The sequence below is a fragment of the Mustela putorius genome, unplaced genomic scaffold, assembly GCF_011764305.1.
Source record: "Mustela putorius furo isolate JIRA1106 unplaced genomic scaffold, ASM1176430v1.1 tig00000997_pilon_pilon_pilon, whole genome shotgun sequence".
In the NCBI taxonomy this organism is placed as follows: Eukaryota; Metazoa; Chordata; class Mammalia; order Carnivora; family Mustelidae; genus Mustela; species Mustela putorius.
In genome coordinates this window covers 2,774,670-2,796,446 of record NW_025421527.1, presented here as the reverse complement: position 1 = coordinate 2,796,446, position 21,777 = coordinate 2,774,670, and the positions used below count along the sequence as shown (strand labels likewise).

The window sequence follows — 21,777 nt, the reverse complement described above, 5'->3', positions numbered from 1 at the left end:
GTGAACGCTTAGGAACCGTTTAAACCAAAACAGTGTCCCAGAAGGCCCACCCCGATTCTAGAAGATCCCGTTGGGCACTAGCAAAAAGAGAAGCTTTTACCAAGCTCTCCTGCCACAGCTGGTCCGTGGACAGGAGCCTAGGGGAACGTAGCTAGGGGGCACACCGTTCCCATGTGATATGCTGAGCTTCATTCAAGGGCCTATAGGTTTCTAATGACCGACCTGTAAGTGAGCCGAAAAAGAAAATTCTAATGTTCAAACTCACTTCAGCCACTGGTATTTTTTTTAAGATTTTATTTATTTATTTGACAGAGATCACAAGCAGGCAGAGAGGCAGGCAGAGAGAGAGGAGGAAGCAGGCTCCCTGCTGAGCAAAGAGCCCAACGTGGGGCTCGATCCCAGGACCCTGGGAGCATGACCCAAGCTGAAGGCAGAGGCCTTAACCCCCTGAGCCGCCCAGGCGCCCGAGCCACTGATACTTTTAAGTCAAAAAAAGCAAAGAGGGATTACTTAACTTTCGTTTCTCTTGTGCAAGATTACTATTTACAGACAGGAAACTTCAGTCTCTCGGGCTGCTGAATAGAAACCTACAAGTTTGAGAGGTGGGGCCTCAAAATTGCTCCCTAAATACATACCTCTTTCCCCCTTAATGTTAGCACAGTGTGAGATGGATGTCAACGACCACCTCTTTGAGGGACTCTCACCACTGACATTTTTCCTTGTTATGTTTCAGAAAGCGTCATCTGCTCTGTCCTTCATGAGATTGTAACCTCGTAAAGTAGCCTTGGCAGAGCTTTTCTGTTTTGTTTTATTTTGTTTTCCCATTCAGACAAGACGGTGATACCTGCATATCCGAGGATCCGAGTGGAGGACGTAGCCGGGGAGGTGAGACCTGTGCGAATCTCTCTAGGAAAGCCCCAGGGTACCCAGTGGGCAACTACACCATCACCGTGGAGAATGAATTATGGGATTGTCTGGGAGGAAAAGGGATGTATCAGCCGTGTTCGGAAAAGTCAAAACTGATTCTAGTCCTTCCCTCTCTAGATGGCAAACAGACATCTTTCATTCTGCCACCCTGGGGCCTGAGCAACGGGAAATGCGTTCGGACTCGTGGAAATGTAACATTAATTGTCACACGTCTGCTGGCATAAGTGGGCATTTAGAGGAAAGCTTTGTTTTTGTCCCCTGGAGGTTGAGAAGGAAATCTGGTGACTGCTGTTGGGCCTGGCTAAAAGACAAGACAGTAGCATGGGAAAATCATCATGAGCTAATATCCAGGAATCATGATACAACGCCGTATTGTGGGCATTAATACTAAGGGGCTAGCCCAATTTTAGAGTACCCCTCAGGAGACAACCTCTCACCTCCACAAACACAGTTGCACCAAAATGTAGCTTCTTTACTTTTTCTCGAGTCTGTTTAATTTTGTTTTGAGTTTCATTCTACTACAAGGGACAGAGGCATTCTCAACCCTTTTTGGATGGTTCCTCCTTCACTGCGTCACAGACAACTTGCCCTGGTGCCAAGGGGTAAGGAAGAGAGAGTTTTAAACACATGACCCGGCTTGGGGGTACACGTTGACTTTGTGTGGCCTGGCACGTGGAGAACATTCTGTTACTATTCCATGTGTGCTTGCGAAGAGTTTACCAGCCTGGGATTCCACATCCTGTAAATTCAGATAAAGGTTCTTAAGCTTGTGACTTGTGTTGATCGAATCTAAGCCTAAATCTTCACTATTTTTTACCTTGTTCTTTCAGCAGTGGAGACGGTGAAACCACCCCTTCTGAGGGTGAGTGTGTCCATTTCTCATTGTCATTCTCTTGATTTCAGTGGTGTATTTTACAGATAGCTTGCCCATCTGTGCAAGTATATGTACTACGTGTGCACATGTGAAAATAAAGAAAAAATTACTGTATGGTTCTGTATTGAGTAAAATGATAACAAATTATATACATTTTTATTATTATATAAATACATAATTAAACTTTTGCTTTCTTGGGGATTGAATATTTCATCTATATGTAGTGAATTCCATCCGTACTGACATTTTTTTTCCCTAAAACCTTATTATAAGCTACACTACTAAACTGGCTTTCTTCAAGTTAAGCTTTGAATAATATCACTTTTTCTAAGTTTTTGTTAAGCAACTTAACGCTTTATGTGGATTTGGTCGCGGACATATAGGTGGATGTGTATTTAATCCAAATTGAAAACCCTTGTCTCTGAGCTGGGGAATTTGGTCTGTTTATGCACCTATTCTGTGAATATGTTTTAATTTGATTCTACCATCTTTGTTCATTTCAGTTTGCTTTCTTTTTCCCCCTTCTTACCAAGTTTCTTTTAACAATTTTTTATGTCTCTTCTCCTTAAAGACAAATGCTTTAAGCAAACTCTCATAGCCTCCGGCTCCTAACCTCCTGTTACTATGTGATAGACTTTCTGTTTTCTTCTCTGTGGTTCTGCCTGGGGTGTATTTTTGTAAGACTGCCGGTGCAGGCACATGTTCACTTACTTCCCTCGGGGCCCCCAGCGCTTCTTAGACTTTCTCTTTTCTACTGAATAGCTGTTGCCAAAGGGTTGTCCATGTGGCTCTTTGCACTGCCCACTTGCAATTAATTAATTGCAAATTAATTGCAAATTAATCTGAGATTAATTTTCATTGTGGAAAAACGCATCTCACATAAAATTCACCATCTTCACCACTGTTGAGTCTACTGCTCAGTAGTGTGGAGGGCATTGATAGGGTTGTGTGACCACTCCCAGACCTCTTTGCACCTTGCAAAACGGAAACTCTGTCCCTGACAAGCCGCAAGGTCCCCAGTCTCCCTCCCGCAGCTCCCAGCAAACACCAGAAACACTGCTTTCTGTCTCTGTGAATGGGAATGCTCTACGTACCTCATACAACCGCAATCATACAGTATTCGTCTTTTTGTGACTGTCATACTTCACTGAGCATAATGTCCTCAAAGTTTATCCAGGTTGATCAGGTGCCAGAATTTCCTTTCTTTCTTTTTTTTTTTTTTCCTTTCTCCTATAAATGATCACATTTATGTATTTATTTATTTTCATTCAAGTATCATAGTATACGGTGGTACAGCAGTTTCAGATGTACAAGAAAAAGGAGACTCTTAGATACAAAGAACAAAGTGGTGGTTGTCAGAGGGGAGATGGGAAGGGCGTGGGGGAGGTTGGGGGTGGGATGAGGAATGCACTGACCGTAATGAGAATTTCCTTCCTTTTTAAGGTGGAATTATTGATATTCCATTGCATCACACACCGCGCTTTATTAACCCACTCACCCGTTCACGGACACTTGCGTTGCTCCAATGTCTGGGTTCCTGCGAAGGCTGCTGGGATATCCAAGGTCTGTCGCTGTTCCTTTCGGATTCTGCTCTCACTTCTTTGTGGCTCTGAGCCTAGCACTGGAATTCCTGGATCGCAATGATTCTATTTCTAATTTCTACGAGGCTTCATATTCTCTGCATAATGGCTGCCTTGTTCTACATGTCCAGCCACAGTGCACAAGGGTTGTTGTGACTTGTCTGAATCCTGATGGTTCTTGCTGTTTTCTGTTTGGGAGCAGCGGTCCTGGCGGGCCTGTTGTGGTAGCTCACTGTGTTGACTTTCATTTCCATAAGGACTATTCAATGAGTATCAAGTATTAGGGCCCATTTTCTCCTAGGATCATTGTCCATTCGTATAGCGTTTTTGAAAAAAAGTCTATTCAAAGTCTTTGCCCATTTTTAAACCAGGTCGGTCACCTTGTTAGGGTATGGAGTTGACCACCCTCAGTTAGACAGAGAACACTCTCGACAAAGCAAGTCACACAGTGGGTTTATTTCCAGCTCGCTGGGGTCCAAGTATCCGCCCAGCGCAGCAGGTTTCAACAAGGCCCCCGAGCACTCCAAGCCAAGGGTTTATACAGCATTTTCAAGGCACTTCTTCACAGCTACATACATCTCTTGTGCCCCCCTTTGACAGTTTAACTTTGTTTAACCTTTTGCCACCCCAGCGTCACCCTGGCGCCATCCTGGCGGTTAAGTGAGATTTAGGTTTAGAAGAAATTTAACTTTATTTACATTTCCTTCTGCCTCAGCCTCCTTCAGTTTTATGGTGGGGAGGGCGACCTTAGGCCTTGAGGAACTGAGCCATCTGTCTCTGGAAATTGGGCCATTCAAGAGATGGCCCTTTTTGTTGTAAATCACCGGGACATTTGCAAACCAAGGGAGACTCCGGTCTAGCAGGATTGTGACCTCTGCAAGTGAACTATTTGTTTTTCTTCAACATTTGGTCCCTGTGGTGGTATATGGTTAACTTGTTTCTTAGGTTTTAGCTACTTTCTCTTATCTCAAGTTATGGGCACCCTGTGGGCTGGTTAGGGACGCTCAGTCAAATGGCTTCCCGGTCCTCAGGGTGGCCATTCTGATGCTAACCCACTCTTACAGCGCAAGGTGCCGGCTTTGCTTTGCCAGGATGGCTGTGCTTATGTCAGGGCCAGACCCGAGGTGGGTACAGCCTTGCTTTTCTTGGCCTCCACACCTGGAGCTGGTTTCCAGGACTTGTTTTTAAGTCCCCCCGGGGGAAGGGGAGCAGGGACAGTCTAGGGGTTAAACCACAAAGTTATTGTTGAACCTCAGGGGAAGCCTCTGGCTAAAATAAAAATATAAAATAGGTCCTTACAATCTGTGTTTCACTGATTAGTAGTGGTGTTTCTGCATTAATTCCTCACAGGCAGATACACAATTCACAAACAGTTTCTGTCTTTCCAAAGGAAAAGGTTTCCTTTTCACTCTGTTGCTCTCGTAGTTTGATGCACTCAAGTTTCTCATTTTGATGGGCTCCAAGTCACCTCTCTCTTCTGTTCCCGGTACACTGTGTATACCACAGCCTATCTGAAGATCAGTGAATCCTGGGCCCTGGAGAAAGTTTTATTCAGTTTCCTCCCCCCGCAAAAAATAACTCCTTTCTGCACTTATGCTCTCTGAAGGGGAGCATTTGTGTCACTGGTTTCTCTGGAAGAAGCACGATCGCTGTTTTATACAGAGAGGCCAATATTTTGAAGATGCTTCCCCATCTCCAGCTGCAGGGAAATACTGAGTTCCATCCCCAGATGTGCCCATTCAAAGATGGGCAGTTGAACTAAACAGACATTTTTCCAAGGGAGACATATTAATAACCAACAGGTACATGAGAAAATGCTCAACATCAGTCATCAGGGAATACAATGAGCTGTCCCCTCATGCCTGTTAGAATGGCCATTATCAAAGATATGAGAGATAATCATGCTGGCAAAGTTGTAGAAAAGGGAACCTTCGTGCACTGTCAGTAGAATGCAAACTGGTGTAGCCATGGTCAGAAACAGGATAGAGGTTCCTCAAAAAACTGAAAATGGAACTACTATATGACCCAGCAATCCGACTTCTGGGTATATATCCAAAGGGGACTACAGGATATCAAAGAGATATACGTCACCTCCATGTTTATTGGAGCATTATTCACAATAGGTAAAATATGGAAACAACGTACGTGTCCATCAGTGGTGTATGGATAAAGAAAATGCGATGTCTATGCACAGTAGAATATTAGTCAGCCATGAAGAAGGAAATCTTGCTATCTGTGACCACATGGATGGATGGATTTAGAAAGCATTAAGCTAAGCGAAATAATTCAGACAGAGGAAGACAAATGCTGGATGATCTCACTTCTATGTAGAATCCAAAAAAAAAAAAAAGAAAGAAAGAAAGCTGAACTCACTGAAAGCGTAGAGTGTAGCTTACCAGGAGCTGGGTAGGTGCAGAGAAATGAGGAGATATTGGTCAAAGTCTCAAACTGGCAGGTATAAACTGAGCGGGTTCTGGGGGTGTGATACACAGCATCATGATTGCAGTCAACAACGCAGATCACATATTTGAGGGAGCAAACCTCGAATGTTCTCAGCACAAGCGAGGATGGCAATTAAGTGATATGAAGGAGGTATTAGATAAGGCTCAGGTCAATCCTTTTGCAACATGTAAGTGTATCAAATCAACACATATGCCTTAAAGGTACACAGCGTTATGTGTCTGTGACATGTCAATAAAGCTGAAAAGCAGTCGAGGCACAAGACGGCAAACAGTGCTGGGGAACATATCAGATGGCTGAAGCGGAGACAGAAACTCTTGTCATCCAGCTTGACACCCAAGAGCCTGAATCCTGGGAAGAAGGCCCAAGCACCAGAGCAGGGGCTGTTATGAAACACACCCCAAGAAAACCCAGACCAATCCCTGACATGAGTCTGAGTTTGAGTCATGACAAATAAGCAGGAGCAGGAAAACAGCGTGGGAGTTACACAAATCCACTTTAACTAAGGCTAAGCCAAGCTCTGACATGAGTCAGAGAAAGCAGGTTAGAGACAGGACAAAAAGAGAAGCTTGAGAATTACCTTGGCCAATTTATCAGAAATTTATAGCCACTCACAAAATGCATCTAATTAAAGCTTCCAATTAGAAAGCAAAACTTAATAGCATTAATACAGTATAAGATAAATCAACAATCATGGATACTTAAAAACTCTGACACAGTAACTGATAGAACAAGAAGAAAAACACCTTTCTGCTCACCAAAGTAAGACATAGGCAGGGACTTAAAGTGAGTCTCACTAAAACTCACCTCTGAAATCTTAAGAGCGTATTTCATGACCGCAACAAGACTAAATTAGAAATCAATATTACAATATCTAGAACATTTTCAACTTGCTTGAGATCATGTAGCACATTTCATAATAAGCCATTACTTAATGCCAAAGATGATCGGGGATGATAAAATCACACCCCTTAAGACCTAGGGAGCCAGGCAAAAGTAGTGCTAAGAGAAAAAAACATTACTTTTCAAGTGTTTTAATTTAAAAGAAGAGAGTACTAATCTAATTGATAGAAATTGACGTCTTCCAACATTAGGGGGAAAAAGGAGCAAAGCAAATGAGAAGTAGTATATAGAAGTAACAAAGCTATAAGCAGAAGTCGATGCACAAATCTGATTTTGTATATTGTGAAACAGAGGTAAACAGACAAAACAAAGGAGTAAACAGCAAACAAACAGTAAAATAGACACAAAACACAACGAAAATTAATACAGCCAAGTGTTGGTTCTTACAAGATACTAATTCCTGTGCCGGATAACTTGGTAAACATGTAAATAGCTTGGTTGGCTCAGGAACAGGTTTTGTTCGGGCCCTGAAGTACCAGAGGTGGGGAGTTCCGATTGGACGGTGCTCGGCCCGATGCCCGCCACCCGCCCTCCAGTTTTCTTCTCTGAAACTCCAGCTCGCTAGACCTTCATCTGGAGCCCCAGGTCTCGCTAGACCTTCATCTGGAGCCCCAGGTCTAAGACGGAATTTAAGGACCTGCCCGTTATTTCTCGGTGCGGATGCCCTCTCCCTGCTCTAGCTCCTCCCCTTAGGAGACCTCTCTGTCAGCAACACAGACAAAGGGCATCAACCTGGTGGTGACTCTTGCCTGAGGATTTTAAGGGGTCTTCTCAGTCAGCACTTGGGAAGAGGACTTGAGATGACAGGAGGTCACGCACATTTCCCAGACATTCCCACCCCCAATATTAAGAGTTCTTCCATCTCCCAGTGGGCTGGTATCATTACAAGGAAGCCTTGCAAATTCTGGAACACTGATCTTTCACTGGGTTGAGGGCCTGATAAATCAACGTGGATTTCTAGAATGACCCAAGTCACCAACTGCTGGACCACTGACTAGGAGTCAGGGCAAAGGTGCATCTGTTTTTCACTCTTTGGTTTGCCTTTTATCCTTCTAAGTGCACCGACGTGATGAGGGAGCAGAAAGCAAGCGGAGGACAGAGCACTAGCTACACCCCGCGACCACCCAGCCCCACCTTTGGATATGTGTGACATGTCCCCACCCTTGGACACGTGTGCCATTCCTCAGACACTCCCAGCTGCCCTAAAGCTCAGGGAAGGGGGGGGAAACTGATTCACTAATGGAGATCACAGTCTAGCAAGACAGGAGGCTCCCTCCGTCTTCCTGATGTCTTACTCATTTACACATCAATAGGCTAAGTTTCAGAGACCCTTAACTCCATTTCCTAGAGCCCTAACATCACCCTCCCTTCCACAAGTGATGTGGGAAACTGAGGCAGAAGGAAAAGTAAACAAAGTTAAATTTCTTCCTGACCTGTAGCCTGCAGACAAGGACTAGAGACGGGAGAGGATAGAATGCTTCCACTGGGAAACTCCCAACCATCCCCACGTGATTGCTTTGCTAGACGGGAAAACTGCTTTAGCTTGCCAACAGCCAGGCCTCCAGTATCCTGAGGGTCTTGAACATTTCAAAGTCCTTTTGGACGCCTCCCTTTTTCCTTACCTCCCCCAACTCCCTAGTATATAATCCACCATTCCTCACAACCCCAGCGCAGGGCTCTTTCTGCCCAGGGGTCCGGTCCCTGTGCTTTAATAAAAATCACCTTTTTGCTCCAAAGATGTCTCAAGAATCCTTTGCTGGCTGCGGCTTCCAGAGCTTTTATGAAGATTGTGAACCTACATCATAAGGATGTAGGAGTCTTGTTCTGCCTTCCCTTTGGGCCAGTAGCCTGTGTGTTTTCACTGGAGAAACAATGGACGGCATCACCCCCACGGAAGTTAGTTTCTAGTACAGGGAAAAGAAAACATCCTGAATTATGGATATTCCTGTCCTCTGCCTCCTGGCCTCTGGTTTGGGGCCCTCTGACCTCCCCAGCATCCCTCCACTCCTCCTGTTAATGATGAGGGAGCAAAGGCTGGCACCTGGCACCCCCTCTCCACGTGCTGCCCTCCCCTCCTCCCCTCGGTAATACAGGTGACATTCCTCAGGCACCCCTGACGGCCCTAAAAGAAAAACAAAGAGTTAACTTGCTGAGAGCACAGTCCTGCAAGACCTGAGTCTCCCTTGGCTTACAAATGTCCTAGAGATCTACAAACAAAGAAGTTACCTTATCAATAGCACAATTTCCAGAGGCAAATAACTCAGTTCCTCAAACCCTAATGTCGTGCTCCCCACCATAAACAAAACTGAAGGAGGCTGAAGTAGAAGGGAACGTAAATACAGTTAAATCTCTTCTAAACCTAAATCTCACTAACAAAGACGCTTGATAGCAGGATTGTGACAGCCCACCAGGAATCTCCCAAGGATCTGGATGTTAATGGCCGGCCAAAAGACAACAACCGTCAAGCCCGAGGCCGGTATCCCCGCACCCGGTAGGGCCTCTTTAGCGTATGAAAGCTCCATTGAAGCCTCCCTTCCGCTCACCTTCCCCCAACCGCCACCTCTCACTACCCCTACCCGGGGCAGCAGCTCTTCCGGCCCACCGGTCCTTCCCCGAGCTTTAATAAACCACCATTTTGCTCTCAAGAATTCTTTCTTGATCATCGGCTCCAGACCTCAGCCCACCGAACCTCACCTAGGTTCTAGAACTTCATCATTAAGAGCACCCAGTGCGCCCACGTACGCAGAACCCAAGTCTGTCATCAAGAGTCCTGACAACACGCCAACGATATTCTGGGCACCAGCCAGACCCCCCTGATTCCGCCTGACTCACTCCTGCACATTCAAAGGTTTTCAAACCCAGACGGCAACACTCCTCCTTCGCAAACTTGGTTCCAATGAACTCAATCGGTTTTCTTCTCCCTTCACGTGCCCTGGTCTTTGGGACCCCTTTCGTTTCCCGGCCCCTTCCTCCTTGGAAGTCAGACGGTAGGTCACCAGCGCCCCACGTGCTGACGGCTCCTCTTATCCGACGTCTCAGGATGACAACTGTCCACACGGAATCCGTTGTCAGATACAGAAAAAAAACACTGTAGACAACAGTCTTTATTGAGCCCTCAACTCTTCTAGAAGCTTCTAGCCCTGCGAAATATCAAAGCAGTTATTGCTGCGATATGAGCCGGTTAGTCACTCTTGTTTACCCACGAAAAATCCCCCCCGGTCTCCTCCTGCCCGGGTTGCTATGTGAGCGGAGAGGAAGTTGGGTTGGTGACTCACTCTTCCTTCACGGTCTCAGTCTCACAGAACGGGCTCTGGTGTCTTCTGACCCACACCGAAGCCTGCCTGTTAAAAAAGTTATAATGTTGCAATTCCTTTTAGATATTTGTAAAAAAAAAAATACAATAAAACAAAATAAGTGATAATTTCCCTCAGATGAGGACGTTGTTGAGAAAGCCGCCCAGCCCCTCTGACAGGGCCACATGGGACTGAAGGCCTGGCTGGGAGGAGTCTCCGACTCCGCTGCGTTTCGTAATCTGCCTGGGGGGGGGGGGGCCGAGCTCCGGGGAGGCAGCCGAGGCGGGCTCCTCTGTGACGCTCCCCGCTGCCATTGTCTCATCCCAGAAATTATTTTCTCCGCTTTCAGGAGTTTGCAGCACCCTCAAGTGCAGATTCTGAGAGCTTGGCCGATTTATCTTCTTCCTCAAGCCGAACAAATAGTGGTTGCTACATCTCTGAGGAAGATCTCGGGATCTGGAATACAGGAGAATCCTCAGTGAGGTGAGTCCGGACAGGCTTTGTGTAGAGGACCTGTGGGTCGTCCCTCCAGCTCAGGATCACCCGAGGCCAGCGAGTGTTTGAAACTTTGGGGAGCGGGGAGGGACCGGCATCAAGTGTGTTCTGCAAAGTGAAAATCTCAGAGCCTTCATCCTAATCGTCCCACTACCTGGGACAATAGGTATCTGGGCTGTTGCGGATTTTAGAATCCGTCCTGCGGGTGTTCACAGCGTGCGCTGATGTGGGGAAGCGGGCTTGGGCTTTCTTGCCTGGAGGGGGCCCAGGGAACTTGCTGGCTATGGTGGGCGCTGGGGTAGGGCACATGGGTGTGGTATGAAAAAAGTATTAGGCAATGATATGAAGCAAGAAAACACGTCTGGACACAAACTATATTCTGTGGTATTATCCCAGTTTCACAAAAGAGAAAACACACACACACACACACACACACACACACAGAGCACAGAACGTTTCTCAAGTTCATGGGCACGCTCACTCAAGCACATGGCGCCCTAGCCTGTGCTGTGGGTCTGCTCTTCCAGGGGTGGCGGACAGGCAGGCTCCCGGGGCTCCTCTGATGCAGAGGCAAATGGTCAAGTTTGTGGAAATGGTGGAGTTTTTTGAAAACAGGAGGTTGGAGACAAATCTGTAGCCACATTTCGGAAGATGCTTTGGTCGTTCTGTAGGGCTCAGTACACAGACATTTCATGTACATTGGAGACAAATGTAACATCTTAAATACAAGTTTCGGAATTTCCTAAGTGTTAGATCAGCTTTTTTTTTAAGCTGAGCAGTGTTGGTCAACTTCTCTAAGTATTTTCTGATTTTTTTTCTTGCTTTGTTCAGTCACTAACATATGCTAGAATCAAACTAGAATCAAGATTTTGTCCATTTCTTCCTTGTAGTTCTCTCAATTGTTAACACGTGTATATGGATATATGGTGAGAAATATGCTCTGTGACACTATTTATAATATGAACAATAGAAGCTCATAATAAAAAATGTATATTATGACTGTTGGACCAATACGCAGTTAAAACTGCTCTGTCTTTCTGAAAGGTAGAGCCTTTGTTGGGCCCTAGAACTCCGGTTCTGATTGAAATCTTCGTCGTAAGGTCTGTTGAAGGCTGTACTGACAGACTGATTGCTGTCTTGAATGTTTCCACCTACAGCTTCTAGCAGCAACTTTTTAATAAACTTTTAGTTAGTTTTTGTCCATGACACACACGTAGATTTTTTTTAAACCCGTTTAGACATGTTGCCTTTTAGTGGTCTTATCACTTGATGTGCATCAGGTGAATTGCTGTGTGTTGACTAACTTGTAACACGCATCTGTACTGTTCATCCTGTGCTTGCTGCTTCTTCCCAATACTTTAAAATTTGTATCTTCGACCTCGCCTAACAGGCCATAGCGGTGTGGGCACACATCCTGTTCCTATCTACCCCACCATGCTGATCTACTTCCTGTTTTGTTTCTCTTCGGTTGGGGCCTTATTTATTTTTAAAATATTGGAAGAGCCTACCAAGGTCTTGTTCTCTCTTTTTAGTTGGTAGCTTTTTTTTTTTTTTTTTTTCCCCTGACCTCATGTATTTTCTTGGGGGAACACTTTCCAAAACACTGCTTGCTTGGCGTCTTCTTGTTCCAAGTCTTCTATCTATTGTGTGGGTCAGTATCACAGATTCATCTTGTTGTGTTGCATTTCAGTGCCATTGGACCCAGACACAGAATTCTGGTTTCAAAATTATTTTTTTCTTCAGTGTAGGTTGGCAACACCTCTCTGAAACATCTGGGTTCACATATGTTTTGAAATTTGGAATTTGAGTGGCCTAGGAAGGGCGTCTGGGGCCCATACCACATCTCAGGGATTTTGTAGTAAGACCTGAGTCCTGGCTCTCAGCCCACAGGTGCCGCCAGTTGTAGGGCAATGCTGCGGGAAACTGGGACAAAAAGAAATGCATGTAGATACGATTAAATGTGCTTGTAGCCTGCAGCCCGTTGAGCAGGACTTGAGGCCAGCAGAAGATAACCTTCCTCCAGGAAGCTCCTAGCTGTCTGGGTTTTTGTTTTTGCTTTTGTTGTTTAAGCTCCTTGCTGTCTCAGTGGTAATGCTTTGCCAGAGGGAAAAACAACCTTAGTTAGGCTGAAGCTAAGCCTTCAGAAGTAGCCTGTGCCTCTTCTTTAGCATATGAAAGTCCTTTTCAAACTTCCCTTATCTTTACTTCCCACAAACCCCAAGTCTGCCTTCAGTCACCCCTCAACCCCAGTGCAGCAGCAGCTCTTTCTGCCCCTGAGTCCTCCTGGCCCCAGGCTTTAATAAAACCGCCTTTTTGCACCAAAGATGTCTCAAAAATTCTTTCTTGGCCCTCGGCTGCAGGCCCCAACAATGCCGCTCAAAACCACATCAGCTGGACATGTGAGCACCTGCTTTAAGGTGGAATTTTTTAAAAAGAAAAAAAAAAAAATCTACATAGGCTCCTGAGATCTCACATCAGATATTTTTCTAACAAATTTTGTCATCAAATCGACATGTACCCACACAACTTTTTGTCTTCACAATTTTGGGAAATTTCAAAAGTGTGGATTTAGAATTTGGGTGAAATACGATATGTAGGTACTCCATGCCAGTTTGCTGTTGAAAATGTGATTCTGAAACTTTGTAAATGATCCACTCTTTTTCTCTGGATGTCAAATATTTCTTGCTATTTTGGATATTTTTCAGTTTCCCTACATTATGTCCTGATGTGGGTTTTTCCTGTCCTTTCCTATTTGGCTCTCTGCTGGTCAGTTCCTCAAGGATGTTCATGTTATTTTAATCCCAAGAAGTATATCTCATTATTTCTTTAAATATTTTCTCCTTTTCATTTTATATTTTATTCTTTTAACAAGTAACAGCATGTGGGTGTGGACACTTCGACCTTGTACCCTGAGAGGTCCCACATGCATTTTCTATCTTCTGTTTCTGAATCCATTCTGTCTGCTTGTGGGACAGGCTTCAGTCTCATCGTACAGGTCGCTCACTCACATCCGAGTCTGTCTGTTGAGGTATGTGGTCGCATGATTATGATCTAGGAGCTAAGTCTTCTGAACTCCTAAGTCTAAGCTGTTAACAATCAGAGCCATGTGTTGAGGGAAGATATGAGAGGAAAAAATAATGACAAAAGCGGCATTTTTCACACGTAGTGATTTTCATAAGCTGAGTTAGATTCTGAGTTTAGGACACGATGTAAAAATATCCAACATAAGAATACAATTGGATTCAGGCTGAACATGTCTGCACATGCACATAACTTGGCAGAATTTGAAGATGCATTATACTAGTTTCGTGAAGACCATATATTCTCTAGATTTACTTTTCAGGAAAAAAAAGAAGAAGAAGAAACCAAGAAAAGGTAAGAAGTACATTTCATGCAGACAGCCTGACAATGAAAATGCCATGCAAATTTCTTGAGCTTAAATATGAAAAATGGAAAGGGGAGAAGTCAGGAAGACACAGTATTCAAGGCCTCCAACCCGTGCTAAAGATCAAGGAGTACTTCCCAAAGAAAACAGAGAACTACTGAAGGATTTCAAGATGGCTAGAAGTGTAGGGTATGGAGAGATAACTGAATAGACAAAGTAGCCCGAAAGGAAGAAATTCAAGCAACTCTTACGTAATTCTGGCCAATCAGGGCTGTGATTCTGCACAAGAGAGCCGGGGGCCAGGGCACAGAAAACATGGGGCACATGGCCCGAGCCTCAGGGAGAGAGGATGTGAGAAGGTATGACTAAGGGAGAGCCAGGTGCGCTGGGCAGGCACCCAGTGGGGAGTGGGGGGGGCGGGGAGACGGTCACTGGGAGTGAGAGGCTGCAGAGTCAGGAGCCAGCAGGCCCACATCCAGGGGCCCACTGCAGCCCCAACAGGGGATGGCAGGAGGCCGTGGGGACTCCGACCCCCGACAGCTCTCACTCCACACAGGGCATCAACTGCCTCTTTCCAGACCTCCTGCCACCACACCCACCCCCAACCCCACCCAACTCAACTATCATTACTAAAAGGAAAGAATTTCTTAGAAGTCCCGAATGTAGCAGTTCTCAACCCAGTTCCCACAGTGACACACCTGGAAATTAAGTTCCTCTTTGTCACACACACTGAAGGACAACACCTTGGCATGGGTGCCTCCCTCACACAGACACAACCGAACTTTTAAACCATCCGGATGAAGGTATAACACCGGACGGTACTTGTCTCTTTCAGGCTCAGCCGCACCCGGAGCGATGGGGAGTGACTACAAGAGGATTATTCTGCTGAAGGGACTGGAGGCCATCAACGAGTACCAGTTCAGCATCGTCAAGTCCCTGCTGGCCCGCGATCTGGGACTCACCGCCAACATGCAAGAAGAGTATAATAAGGTCAGGATTGCTGACCTGATGGAAAAGAAGTTCCCAGGACCTGCCTGCGTGGACAAGCTAATAGACCTATTCAAGGACATGCCACCACTTAAGGACATTGTTAAGCAACTCAGAAATGAGAAGATGAAAGGTAATAAGGAAGAGCGCACACCGACTGCTCCCCCCGGGCCCCCTTCCCCAAACTGAGTAGAAGAGTACTTGGTTGGGGCTGGCATACCCTTTCCTAGGGCATGACTCACGGCTGGGACCACACGGGGCGCAGGGACCAACATGCTGACAGCCCTGGGTGTCCCCTTTCCTGGGATCTGCCCTGGAGGGTGTGTTGGGACAAGAATGAAAGATAGAGGGAGTGCATGAGAGCGCGAGGCTTCCCGTGGCTTGGAAATGTTAGCAAATCACAAAATAATCACTAATTTTAAAATAATTACATTCGACCAATGAATGTGCCTTTTTTTTTTTTTAAAGATTTTTATTTATTTGACAGAGATCACAAGTAGGCAGAGAGGCAGGCAGAGAGAGGGGGGGGGAGCAGGCTCCCTGCCAAGCAGAGAGCTGATGTGGGGCTCGATCCCAGGACCTTGAGATCATGATCTGAGCCAAAGGCAGAGGTTTTAACCCACTGAGCCACCCAGATGCCCCTGAATGTGCCTCTTCTACTAACACTGTTTGCCACGTGATCATCTCCCCTCTGGTAACAAGGGTGCAGTGTTCTTAACATAAAACCTACTTCTCAGGGAGATGGACTACTTGCCTCTGGTAGGCAACACAGTGAAACAAAATTAAAAAAAAAAAAAAAAATCCAAAGGCCGATGTCCCCATTTTGTCACCTCACCAACCTGTCCCTTATGTCCTTTCATTGGTTTCTGCTATTGTAATAGATCCTTTGAAGAACAGGACCAAGCAGTGAGTGTGTGAAGACCTTGGATTTTTAAGGAAATGATGGGAGAACGGGCCTGGGAACGGGTGGGCTGGAGGCACCTGGGAAGCCGGAGGATGGGGAGGACGTGCTCAGCGCATGGGGAGCGAGTTCGGAGTTCGGAAGCCACCACGGAGCAGGACACAGTCCCCGGCCTGCGGTGGGGCCGTCGGTCCCCCAGGGCCAGGCTGGCTCCGGCAGGGCAGGCGCACACTCCAGGGTACCTAGATCCCAAGCGGGAGCCGAGAGGACTTGGCTTTGAAACTGCCCCCCGCTCCCGGTTCAGCGCGTCCTCCTTGTTTTTGTATCAGTCGCAAAGAAAACGAAAACTGAAGAAACTCCCAAGAAGAAGCAGCAGCAGCAGGGCGGAGCGGGCGCCGCGCCAGCCGCCGCCACCACGAGCAGCAGGAGCAGCAGCGCTCTGATGGGCGGGACCCAGGAGGCGACCGCCGCGGCCCAGGTAAGCGGGAGGAGGACCAGGGGCCTCCGGGCCCAGGCGGGGGCTCTGCCACAGGACTCCCCAGTTTCCTAGCAGCGCTGATTTGCCCAGTGGAGGCCTTGTGGGCCACGTGCTTAGTGCCTCGTGCCCGGCCAAGGGAGGCACATAAATGTGATGGCGTCGCCTCGTCTGTGCAGATGTTCTGGAGTCTGGAGCTCTCCCCATCCCGACTCGGGGGCGGCCCCAGGAGCGACCCGTCTGCATCCGTGAGCATCGCCCTCCCGGGCTGTCCGCTCTGCCCGCCCTCACCCGCCCTCACCTGTGGCCTGTCACTCTAGGTGACAGCCGGGGACGCCTGGCGTTTCTCCGGACGCCACGCTCCCTGTGAGAAGAATCTGCAGCAAAGTAACGAAACTGTGTTGTGCTTCTTTTAATCCTGAAAACCGCTAACAGGAGCATTAAACTACTTTCAGAAAAGAAAAACTGCCGCCAGAGGGACGGCCGCGAGCAAAAAGAATAAGGTGGCCCCGCCGCAGACTGGGCCGGCCTGCGGTCTGGGGGGCAGCACGTCCGCAGCGGCCGCCTGGCTTCCACCGCCCCCGGCCCCCGCGGCCGCTCCGGTCTTCCCCGCGCTTCCCCAGGTACCGCTCCCCGCTTCTCCTTGCCAAGTCTTCCCGCACCCGGGAGCCGCCGCCGCGGCCGCCGCAGGCATCCCAGCTCGCTTGGGCCAAGGGGCTCCCCGTGCTGTGGGTGGGTGGGTCACAGGAGGAGAAGCCACAGCCGCAGAAAGGACGGTGGCAGTCGCCGCGGGGCCTACCCCGGGCCAGACCAGTCTAAGTACGTCGCGGCTGTGGGGGTGAATGGTTGGGCTCCGTGTGCCACGAACCCAAGACCCAGCCTAGCCCGCCGTACTCACGGCCAGACAGGTGGTTTCCTCTTCATGACCTGATTCGCCGGCTCCTCATGCAGACCAGGACACAGGGAGCAAGGGGTCTAGAGGGGAACACGGCTGTCTTCCTGTTGTCACCCAGGACTGCTGTGGACTCATGGTTCCAGCCCATATCCCCCCCGGAGCCATGGAGAATGGGGACCTGGGAGCCCCTAACAGCCCTGTTTCTCGAGCGGGGATGACATGAGCTGGACCCTCAGCAGGGCCCCAGATACACCGAGAACCTGGAATCTCCATGGCTTCTGTGGACGTCAGTTCCCCCCTCCAGGGCTGTCCCTGTTGTCTGTTCTTACACTTTTTTTTTCTTGAGTCGTTGAACACTAAATGGGTGGGGGATAGATTTGAATAAAATACTTGAATCTTCCTTCTGGGCGAGGCTCTGGTCGTCCCCGATTCCATGAGGATCAGGCTTTCATTCAGAAAGATTCTGTCGAAATGCGGGTGTTCGGGCTCCTGGGCTGCTGTCTGCTACCTCATACATCTGTTAGAGAAGCCACCGGCTTGTCAGCTTTTCCTTTCTGTCAGGCAGTTCCCTTCTAGCTTGGCTCCAGCTCCAAATACCTTTGAGGGTCGCTGCGGTCCCCCGGCTACCATGAAGGCTTTGCATGTGAGAAAGTGACCTGCTTGGAATTCCCTGCCCAGACATATAAGTCTGTTTCCCTGTTTCTCTCCAACACAGAGCCAGACGGTGAAGGCCCCACATCAGGCTGCTCCTAGAGGACGTGTCCTTCAGCAGGGCCCCCTGACGGTCCTGGTACTGAAGGCAATGGAGCCATTCGAATACGAGTCCCCGGAAGAGGGCAAAACCAGAATGTTTCATGCTACGGTGGCCACTCCCACTCAGTTTTTCCATGTGAAGGTTTTGAACAGCAGCCTGAAGGAGAAATTCACAAAAGAGAATATCATTACTATATTAGATTACTACGAGTGCAGAGGAATCCTGGAGATCAACAAAACCTCATCCGTGTACCAAGCGGACCCTTCCCAGTTGATCGTGGTCCCAAACAGCATCATCAAAAGAGCAAGTGAAACCCCCAAGATCGATAATCTTTATAAGCAAGCATCAGGAACATTTGTGTATGGATTATTTCTGCTGCATGAGGTAAATCCCTTAAAATGTTTTTTTTCCTCTCCATCCGTACCTGAAATTGAGTGTTTTCACTGGCCAGGTTCTGCCCATGGACCCGGGGATGGAGCCTGGCTCCGGCCTGTGACCCGACTGCAGATAGGAGGTCGAGTGTGCCCCATGACAGGAAACAGGACGAGGAGCCTGCTCGTCTGCTAACCGAGATACCTTCATGCAAATTCTTTGAAAAGGAGTCCCTAGAAACCTTGTCATTTTACCAGTAGTAATTATTTTCACCCTCCATGAGCAAGGACAGCACAGGGTATAAATCATAATTATATCGCTGAGCTCCTCCATGACTGTATAAATCTTTTTTTTTTCTTTTTCTTTTTACTTTGAATAACAGACTGCCCTAACCAAGATTAATTCTGGCTGTAACACACATTCAGAGCGATAAATATTATTGGCTTCTATTCTCCTGAACGGGGATACTTTCAACATGTAGGCAGATAATATAATCATTCAAGGCTGTGCCCCCTAGCCTGTTTATTATAATACATTATTTATAAAGAGTTGAAGACGAAGCGTTCATATTGCATGATATTTGGAAGACGTGGCAGTCTAATTCCATTATTTCCCCAAAAGGCGGAGGGATGGCTGGAGAGTTTTACTGCTATGGCATGTCCATGAGGACTAGTTGATGTGATGCATTCAGTAATCCCCAAACTGTTCCGAACTCCCCTGGTATCCCAGAGGATCTCATACGATCTTACATGCTTCATGATCCTAAATGCCTCTCTTCCGAGATGGCCCCTTAGTTTACTCCCATTCCTGTCTTACACTGTCTTTAAGAGACCAGAGAAATGCATTTAGAGAATTGTGAAGTTATAACTTAAGAAAGTGAGAAGCCATAGACCGTGAACTGTAGGATCCTGGTCAGTGGAGATAAGATTTGGAGAAGAGTGGGTACAGGAAGAAGGTTCAAAAAGAGAGTGAGGTACTGGAAACTTACTTGTTATATCAGTTTCTTATAACCGACTGAACGAATAGTCATGGTCGTGTCGGTTCCTTTCTGCCTAAGGACAGGAGCTAAAGGAGCCCGCCAGAGTTCAGCTCCTCTGATTCCAGTTACCTTAAGCAATCAACGCTTCCCTTGTGGTGAAGCAGCAGAAAATAGGAAGAAACCTCATTGTTCTAGAATTGCAGAAAGAAAATAGCTAGAATGAGAAAGGGGAAGAACAGACAAAAGCAGGATAATCAAAGGCAAGTTCCCCCGAGAAGCCCTTGCCGCAGCGGTGTGTGCGTCGCGTCTGTGATTGCTTCCTCAGGTCCAGCATTTCCTGAGCCACCAGGTGCCGCCTCGTCCACGTGGAAATCACTGCAATGACCTCAGACTCTGAACACTGCGTTTCTGTTACAGAAAAAAGTGAATCGGAAGACGACAGTGTACGAGATCCAGGATAACACAGGAACGATGGAGGTCGTGGGGACCGAGAGGTGGCACGACATCAAGTGTGAGAGAGGAGACAAGCTTCGACTCTTCTGCTTCCAGCTGAAGATGATTGATCAGAAGCTGAAACTCACGTGTGGGACTCACAGCTTCATCCAGGTGGGATCGGGACAGAGGAATGTTAGTTTGCCAAAAGAGGCAAATAATTTTGTTCAGGTTTTGAGGGCGCCAGGTTCCTGTTTTCAGACACGTAGGGTCCAGCAGGTGGGGGGGAGAACACAGCCATACCTTGCATTCATTTTAAGTGGAGGATTTTTAAAAGGCTGCGAGGAAATGACATTCACATAGAGTTCAAAAAGATAGGACGCTTAAGCTAAACAAGGAAATATTTGAAGACGTTAGGAAGGCAGGGAGGCAACTTCTCATAATGGTTGAGAGCAGAGCTTTGAACAGGATGGACGTGATTAGCGTCCTGGCTTCAGGAGTCACCACTTGCCCGACGCTGGAGAAGGAGCTTGGGGTTCTCTGCAAGGGTCACAGTTTCTGCGTCATAGGGTTGATGTAAGACCGTACATGGTTAGGGGAGACCATACACATCTGACTGCCCTACACAAAAATGGAAATCCGTCTGCACCAGGTAGTTTTCCCCAGCAAAGTAGGCACTGGAAAGAGTTCTAGGCAAAGGCCATGATGGACGCATATCCTCCAAACTGAGAGACAACACAGTTTCCGTACAACAGAAATGCCATGCATGATGTGGAGACAGTGGCAAGATGAGGCCAGGGGGGGAGAACGGGTCAGGAAGCAGATGGGGTCTTTCTTTTTTGAGAAATAAACGGAAATGGCACATTCATTGTGAAAGTAAGTAACCACTTGAAAAATTTCATGCAGAAGAATGCCTGATGACTTTGACATTGTAGCACAAAGTACTCTAGTAATTCTCTGGAGAGATGCATTAGGGAGAGGCCGGGTTTGGCGGCAGGGACAGCAAGCAGCAGCAGCACTTGCCAGTTTAAGGATAATTCTTAAAGTCATGGGTGCGACTTATTGCACAAGAGAAATAATACTATGATAAGTGTATATTCATATGAATAAGTATATATTCATATGAATCAGAAACCGCCTGGCTGAGGGCTCACTGTGTGCTGGGAACTGAGACAGTGACGAAGACACAGCCGTACTAACCGTTTCATTGATAGAGACCCTGACAGATGTCATTATCATTGAAAGGAAGACGACAGCCCTCCTTGGTACAGTGCAGGACTCAGGAGAGAGAGAGAAGGAGCCTCCAAGGGGATGGGGGATGGACGGAGCCACTGACAGAGCCGGAGACCCAGTGCCTGTGGGAGGAAGAGCTGCACACCTTTGCAGCAGCCCCTAGGGTCTCACCACGTCTTTCTCCTCTCTCCTCTAAGGTCGTCAAGGCTAAGAAAAGCAAGAAGGATCCAGTCAATTTTGGTGTAAAGGTGGAATTTGATATGATGAACTCGCCTCTGGATCAGTTCATGGGTTTTAACAGTGGTCTGGTCAAGACTGAGGATTTCTATTAAAGAGAGATGCAGCAGGAGTAGCCCAGCACATTAAGGGCTTTTTATATCTGCGTTGTAGATTATATTTCTTTATTTTCATAAAATTTACTTATATTTTTCTGTATTTTCTAAGAATATTACATTTCGTATCTAACACAGTTATAGTGTAAAAAAAAATAAAACTTCCTTTTACAACGGGCATCGTCTGCCGAAGTGTCTCTAAACCAGCAGTGAGCTGTGTGACGGTGGTGGGTCTGTGTGCTGTGAGCCACTGGGGGTAGCGGGGTGGCTCTGGACCTCACCAACATGGGGTCTGCGTGCAGACGGTGGCTTCCAGAGGGCAAGGCCCTCACTGGGGTCACCTCAGGTGGCGCAGGTTGGTCCCACAGCCTATCTGAAGATCAGTGAATCCTGGGCCCTGGAGAAAAGTTTAGTCTGTTTCCTCCCCCCACAAAAAATAACTCCTTTCTGCACTTATGCTCTCTGAAGGGGAGCATCTGTGTCGCTGGTTTCTCTGGAAG

General features: G+C 47.3%; 1 protein-coding gene and 2 long non-coding RNA genes across 4 annotated transcripts; 2 read left to right on the top strand and 1 right to left on the bottom strand.

Moving 5' to 3' along the window:
- The first annotated feature begins 543 nt into the window (after window positions 1–543).
- Window positions 544–1,915, top strand: LOC123393733. Its single transcript, XR_006608542.1, has 2 exons — window positions 544–885; window positions 1,045–1,915. It is a non-coding gene; the product is annotated as an uncharacterized LOC123393733 (long non-coding RNA).
- On the bottom strand, window positions 1,399–10,103 carry LOC101694304. Of its 2 annotated transcripts, XR_006608541.1 has the most exons (5): window positions 9,321–10,103; window positions 8,467–8,648; window positions 2,896–3,031; window positions 1,745–1,875; window positions 1,399–1,666 (listed from the first exon to the last, which is right to left on the bottom strand). It is a non-coding gene; the product is annotated as an uncharacterized LOC101694304 (long non-coding RNA). The 2 variants fall into 2 exon arrangements; XR_006608540.1 differs by having other exon boundaries at window positions 8,467–10,103.
- Window positions 10,104–10,134: 31 nt separating this feature from the next.
- Window positions 10,135–21,455, top strand: MNDA (myeloid cell nuclear differentiation antigen). Its single transcript, XM_004775811.3, has 8 exons — window positions 10,135–10,271; window positions 10,387–10,520; window positions 14,753–15,037; window positions 16,135–16,283; window positions 16,736–16,903; window positions 17,891–18,313; window positions 19,698–19,886; window positions 21,143–21,455. Exons 3-8 carry the CDS (start codon window positions 14,773–14,775, stop codon window positions 21,275–21,277), a joined length of 1,329 nt encoding a protein of 442 aa, XP_004775868.1. The 5' UTR covers window positions 10,135–10,271; window positions 10,387–10,520; window positions 14,753–14,772; the 3' UTR covers window positions 21,278–21,455.
- Window positions 21,456–21,777: the final 322 nt, after the last annotated feature.

Coding starts and splice junctions, on each gene's coding strand:
- MNDA (XM_004775811.3), top strand. CDS start 14,773: ATGGGGAGTGACTACAAGAGGATTATTCTGCTGAAGGGACTGGAGGCC. Junction 15,038..16,134: donor CAGAAATGAGAAGATGAAAG/GTAATAAGGAAG, acceptor TTTTTGTATCAG/TCGCAAAGAAAACGAAAACT. Junction 18,314..19,697: donor GATTATTTCTGCTGCATGAG/GTAAATCCCTTA, acceptor TTTCTGTTACAG/AAAAAAGTGAATCGGAAGAC.